The following is a 7,176-nucleotide window of genomic DNA, read 5'->3' as shown; positions in this document are numbered from 1 at the left end:
TTGACTTTTAGTCAAACTAAACCAAATGTTTATGCGATCGTTCTAACATGCTTTATACTTGATTCTTGCATGAAACTTGACAACGTGACTCACATGCTACATAATCGAGTAGTAACGAGCCACATGACTAATTGAACATCTTTGACCTATCGTGTTTACCGTTATTGATACGACATATTTGTTTAGGTCAAGACTAGCATTGTTCTTTGCACACGTTACTTGTTGAAGTACTTATTACTCGTGCACACAAGGTGAGATCATAGTCCCATCTTTCAAACAACTTTTATGCTTTAAACTATGGGATGAGAAACATATACGTATCATACTTTTACACTTTGAACAGAAGTACGAAAACGAACATTCCACGTACGGGTTTGAACAAAAATCCTCAATTCAATTATCATTAGTTACACTTGCAGGGTGTAAACGAGAACTTATATTATGTGATCACATGGGCTTGACGAGCCTCATTCGGACGGTTCGCTACCGTTAGCGGATGAAATATATTTTCGAGTATAGTGTATGTTCTAACACTACGTAACAGGGTACAAAACAGTTAAGTTTGATAATTGGGTGGCCGCGAAACAAATAACAACTTTGGAATGCAAATGATTTTGTTAATCATCTTATATTAAATCTTGTGGTTCAAATACAACGTTTACTAAAACACCTATGATTTCACCAACGTTTTTCGTTGACAATTTTCTATATGTTTCTCAGGTTCATACATGGCTATTTGATACATGCTTCCGCGTACACTCATACTTGCTAGGGGTCAAGCATACATGCATACACTTTGATTACTTGCTTGGAGTCAAGCATACATGCATACGCTAGTGATAACACCTTTGGATTCAAACAAATGTTTACATACTTACGCTATTTATAGCAACTGTGATTTTCAACTTATATTATGTCGCAAGTTACTTCATTTATGCTTTATAACTTTGTAAACTTAAACGTGTTGTCGAACCGTTTGTAAACTAAACCTTGCAAGTCTTGTACTTTTCAAATGAATGCGACATAATTTTGGTCAAACGCGTCTCATATAGGGACTATGACCACGCAACGGGTCCTAAGTTAACGGCGCCGTCAATGACGATTTTGTCGGGTCGCTACAGGCTAGCTTAGTGATCTACTTCCTTAAAGGGACTTAGGAAGTTGATTAATCTTATTTGAAGATTAATACTTGTTCAAGGTGAAGACAAGTTGATCTAGGTTGGAGTTGGTCTTTCAAAGGGATAGAAAGATTAGGTTTGTTGTCTACCAAAGAAGTTGAAGACTTGTAATTCAGATCTCCATCGGGTTTGGAGAAAACCGCTTAGTGAAGCAAGAAATTCTGATTAGTGTAATTGGGGAGTGAATTAAGGTGGATTAGTTAACATCCACCTGAACCACTATAAATTCTTGTGTCTATGTTCTTTACATTACTTTACTTATCATCTTGAACATACACACCACACACATCAAAGTTCGAGTTTAATTGGTTGATCATAGTTAATCAAATTTGGTGATCAATCGAAAAAGTATTAAAAACGTATCAAGTAACTATTAACCCCCCTCTGGTTACTTACATTGAGTGTTATATTGTGACAACCAAAGTGCAATCAATCTCGCGAAGAATCCGGTGTTTAATAATCGTACAAAACACATTGATTTGAGGTATCATTTTATTCGTGAACGTATTGAGAATGGTACTTTGATATTGGAGAAAGTCCTTGGTATGAAGAATCTCGCGGATATGTTTACTAAGGTGGTGTCAATGGACATGTTGAGGTTTTGCATAGCCTCAACGGGTCTTCTCATGAACTAATGAGAAGGAGATGACCGACTAGGGAGATAGAGAGATGATGATTTGATTCTAACAATAAGTGTTGAAGACCTTGTATCGAAGGTCTGCTTATCCGGCGTTGTATCAAAAGTCTGCTTATCCGGCGTATCTGATAGGAGTGTGCGTGTCCCAAATGAAGTTTAGCTGTAAAGGGTGCTTTGACGATCTTGGTTAGTTTGTTGATATGATGGGTTGACAAAAGTGAGTCATGGTTTTGACTATCTTCAAGTGGGAGATTGTTGGATGTGAAGGATATCAAAACAAGTCGAAGGAATCAGTTCAAGAGAAGAGGCGCGTCGCGGCCCTTGAATGGCGTGACGCAGCCTAACGCATAAACAGAGCATCAAATTCGAGAAGCTTCTGATATCGATTTTGCCTTGGAGGCGCGACGCGGCCCAATATAGTCGCGGCTAGGCTAGGCCTGACGGGCAGTTTTCATATTTACGTTTTTCTTGTTCTCCAAGGTGTTTCCTTGTTGTTTTTGGCCTATATAAGCATCATATTGTAACCCTTATGTACATGCACGAATTATATCAATAATATCTGTCTAGTTGGTCCGTGGATTAAAGTAATCGACATTCGATTACATATAACCACGTTAAATCTCGCGTTCTTTAATTTTTCTTATTATTGTCTTTCGTTTGTCGAAGTGGGTGATTAATCTCAGGGATTAATCTTATTGTTTGGGTCCTTAATCTTTACACAGTTGGCCAAAATGAGCTTGATTAATTTGAACTTTTCGTAGAATTACAAATTTAGTCAGACATATATATAAAATTCTCTTCAATTTAATTTGAACTCGCAACTTTAGATATGATCACTCATCTATCAATATCGAAATGATCCAACAACAAATGGTTATAGTTCAAGTTCTCGTCTAATTATTTTTAAACTTTAATTGATATCCTTGCAAATTCCTGATTCTTGGATATGGAACTCTCCTTTCTCAACTAATTTTTCATTTGCCGATGTCAGATATCAGCTTGAGTAAGCTTCGGTTTTAACATGACTGCAAGGAACTACATACACGGAATAAATATGTGCCCTCTAAAGTTAACATCCTAGCTGGAGAATTTACTTGAATCAATTATCGACTAAGGACAACCTCCATAAACGTAATATTTGATGTTTCGTCGGGTCTTTGTGAAATTTGTCATCAGGAGGCCGAATCAACATATCATACCTTCATTATTTGTCCAGTTTGTTGAGCTATTCGGATCTTCGGATCGAGTTTTCTAGCGAATTCGATGACTTTTGGGTAACGATTTAGTCAAACCAATCAAAGAACGATTGATTAGATCGATACATAGAGTCGTTAGTTCGACTTTGTGGGTTTTGGGACTGATTAGGATGGAGAGAAAAAAATCTCTGGAACTAAGTGTGTTCATTAACCCTAAATGTGAGACATTAGGGTTCCTTTTATACTCAGTTGGGCCCGATCCGTATGGTTGCACTACGGATCCGTGCGGTTGCACATGTAACCGTGCGGTTGCACACGTAACCGTACGGTTGTTAAGACTTGATGCAAACTCGCGTCGGTTGATATAACTTGGGACTTATTATGCATCAACACAGTTGCAGATCAAGTTTGGACCAAGGTTGCAAGATGGACTGATCTAGCTCGTCCAGTTTGAAATTCGATTACAGACATTCGTCAATGGGTTGCTTTTCTTAATGGTAATCGCATAATGTTTTGAAGTTCATTGCTCTTGCCACATAATTATCTTTCTGCAGGTTCCGAAATCGCACAGTTTTTAAGGTCAAAAGCATCATAAAAGGTCATATAAATGATATAGTGAGGTATTTTATTTTAATTGGATTTCTAGTCGTTATAGGAAATCTAATGTAAATAAGAATACGTGATTGCAAAATTCATTGCTCTCTTCGTAATTCTAACACCTTCAGTGGCGGAACTTTAACCCAGATACAGATGAGGCGGATGTAAAAATTTAATAAATTTTTCATTGCCAGCATGAGCAACACTAAAAAAACCTTATTTTTTAGGGAAATTTTTTTTAGTATAAATATTTTTTTTCCAAGTTAAATTCAGGTGAGGCGGATACCCTTTTAGGTTCTATTATCTTCCGCCACTGAACACTTTACTAATTTTGTTTTTATAAAATCCTACTCTTAAACCAGAAGAAGTTACCGCACTTACTGCAACTTCTTAAGGAAGTTGCAAGATGAGCGAGGACGAATGCTGTTGCAATACGTCTTATAGGTACTAATCTCTTGTACCATTATCTCTTATAAAATTTGCAAAAAAAGTACAAATGTCGAGATAATAACCTAAATGGTTTTCAATCAAACATAACTCCTAGCTTCAAGGTATGAGGAACAATTATGACAAATCTAAAAACAATATGTGTCGTTTTTGGTTTAGGAGATGTTTTCTTCATAATGGCGCGTGTAGAGTTAGATAAGTCTAGTTTCTGTTGTGGTACCAGCAAGTTACTTTTAGCGAGCTGTTTTGTTTGAATTTTGTATCACTATAAAAGTTCTTTTTATTTATTGATGAAAGTTTTTTAATTTTTTCTAATAGTAATCATTAATTATTTTAGCAAAAAAAAAATATATCGCAAATGGATAAAGATATTGAAATATGTTTTGGGTCAACGACCTTTTTCAACCTTCAAAATTTTGACAAATACCAATAGATAGTCGCTCTATCAATAAGGCTCCCTTTTCAACCCTATCCTCTTTCCCCATTCCTTTCAGTTGCATAGGACAAAGATCCAAGATAAAATTGACCCCTTCAAATCCAATGGATCACATGCCCCTTGTATTCCACCGCACCAAATCCATCCAAACATCTTGATGGCAATGTTTGACTATCTTGTAAATAGGTAGCTAGAGGAAAAAGTATATACTTGATTGCCCCTAGAGAAAAAATTAATGTAGCAGCTTAAAAAATGTTATTAAAAATAAAATAAATAAATAAAATAATAATAATAATTAATAATAATAATAATTACCCATTATTATTACCCATATATACTCATGAAGAATTTTGTAGTTTCAATTGTTTAGCATTGTAGTTTTGACTTTGCATTCACACTGCAATCGGCCCTTCACCTTTCTCTCAATTTATACAACGACCTCTCAAATTTACATTTTTTCAGGGGTAAAAAATGTAAATATACAATTTTATTAAAATAAAAGAAACAAATTCCACCCGAATTTTTAGCGGGTCCTATCTTCTCGCTCGGTGCGAGTAAAATTTTTCCGAGCCCACCGTTCAACTCAAAAAAATCTTACGAACACAACGGGACTAACTATACGCGAAACGGACACTTAAAAAAAACACTCAATACATCGGACTATATTCAATACATATACACACCTATAATACGCTCCGTTAACTATGAATACGCAACCCAAAGACCCCGCGACATCGCGCGGGCTCCTTTTTCTAGTAATAATAATAATAATAATTAATAAAATATGTAATTATATAAATGTTTGCAACTTAATACACCATACTTGCATAAAATTTGGGTATAAAATGGTAATTTCTACAAGTAAAAGTAAATGAAATTTGGGTATAAAAAGTTTATATTCAAACACAATTCAATGATCTACCACCAATCTCTTTCTACCAAGCCCTCTTCATTTCACAACTCCATAAGCTGATAAGCATCCAATTTCTTCTCTGTTTCACACATACACTTGCGCCACACAGTGGGCCAACATTACCTTTTAAGTTTTAACCAACGGCGCAATCTTTACTTGAATTCCAAGCTCATCCACCACCTTTTTTCTCACACACTCCTTTCATTAATAAATATCATATTTTAAATAATTATTTTCTCAAATCCTAAAACCCAAAAACCTTATAAAAAATTAAAATATGAAAGGAGAATACACAGATGACAAAAATAACCCCCACTCTTCCACCACCATGTTCTCAAACTTCAATCACCCCCAACAACCACCGCAACAAACACCGCCGCCGCCGCCGTCACAACATTTCACAATCACCACCCACCAATTCAGCACCAAATCAGAAGAAGCCGACAGCCGTAACAACCGTACAAGTCCTGACAACCTTGCGATCACACCAACTAAAGATATGCACACAAACATAAACGATGGAGCATCTATAGAAGTTATCAGACGCCACAGAGGCCGTCCACCCGGATCCAAAAACAAACCCAAACCACCCGTTATCATTACCCGTGAACCCGACCCATCTATGTCACCATACGTACTCGAACTCCCTGGCGGCATTGATATCATCGACGCTGTGGTTCGGTACTGTCGGAAACGTAATATGGGACTTTGTGTATTAACAGCTGTAGGAACGGTTACGAATGTTTCATTTCAACAACCGTCCACCACCGTCACGTTCCACGGCCAGTTCGACATTTTGTCAATTTCAGCTACAGTATTACCCTCGTTAACGGAGTGGAATAGTGTGACTCCGTTCGCAAACGGTTTTACTATATCACTAGCTGGCCCTCAGGGCCAGGTAGTGGGTGGAGCAGTAGCCGGCTCACTTATATCCGGTGGGCCGGTTTATATTATTGCTGCTTCTTTTAATGATCCTGTGTTTCACCGGTTATCATCTGATGATCAAGATGAAACCGGTTGTGGGACCGGGTCAGCTGCAGCTAGTGAACAGTCTTTGCCAGCCGAGCGTTCAGCCGGTGGAGATAGTGGGGGCGGACATCATCATCTGCCACCGACAACGGAGGTGGATACGATGGCGATGTATAGCTCTCACTTGCCGTCAGACGTTATCTGGGAACCTACGGCGCGACAAGGTCCGCTACATCCGCCACGATATTGAGGGAAAAAAGTCCTTTTTAGTGATCTAGAGAAATTTATTGATTAGGGTTTTTGGGTAAGTTCTGATCTTTATTGTTAATCAAAATCATTATTTTCCATGTTCTATATGGTACTATCTAGTTGTATGTTACTGAACACACTACTCTCTGTTGATTTACTACAGTTAATCCAAATCCCACGCTAACATAAAAGTTTGCCTTATATTTGCAATAATAACGCAGATTAACAATTTGTATATATGAATATATTCATTACATTACATTGGTAAACTAATAAAATGTCTTTGAACAAAAAGATGGTCTTAATTATTTTTGTTTGACTTACGGAGTACGATTTATGAAGCAGGTTGACTGTTTTACCCCGAATATATTCACAGTAACATATTTCTTTGAACATAAAAATGGTCTTAATTATTTATGCTTGACTTGTGATTAATGAATTGAAGCGGTTGACTATTTTACCCTAATCTAGCTACTGTTCAACTTTTCACTTTTGTATCATGGATTCATCTGAACGAAAATGGTAATAACCAAAAGCACACACAAACTTACACG

The 7,176-nt window shown here is 36.9% G+C and overlaps 1 protein-coding gene across 1 annotated transcript; it reads left to right on the top strand.

Moving 5' to 3' along the window:
• The first annotated feature begins 5,529 nt into the window (after positions 1–5,529).
• LOC139893108 (AT-hook motif nuclear-localized protein 17-like) lies at positions 5,530–6,814 on the top strand. The gene has a single exon (XM_071876243.1). It carries the CDS (start codon positions 5,682–5,684, stop codon positions 6,621–6,623), a length of 942 nt encoding a protein of 313 aa, XP_071732344.1. The 5' UTR covers positions 5,530–5,681; the 3' UTR covers positions 6,624–6,814.
• The last annotated feature ends 362 nt before the right edge of the window (positions 6,815–7,176 follow it).

The sequence above is a fragment of the Rutidosis leptorrhynchoides genome, chromosome 2 (assembly GCF_046630445.1).
Source record: "Rutidosis leptorrhynchoides isolate AG116_Rl617_1_P2 chromosome 2, CSIRO_AGI_Rlap_v1, whole genome shotgun sequence".
Lineage (NCBI taxonomy): Eukaryota > Viridiplantae > Streptophyta > Magnoliopsida > Asterales > Asteraceae > Rutidosis > Rutidosis leptorrhynchoides.
Note: the sequence above shows the minus strand (reverse complement) of the source record. Positions and strands in the feature narration are given on the sequence as shown.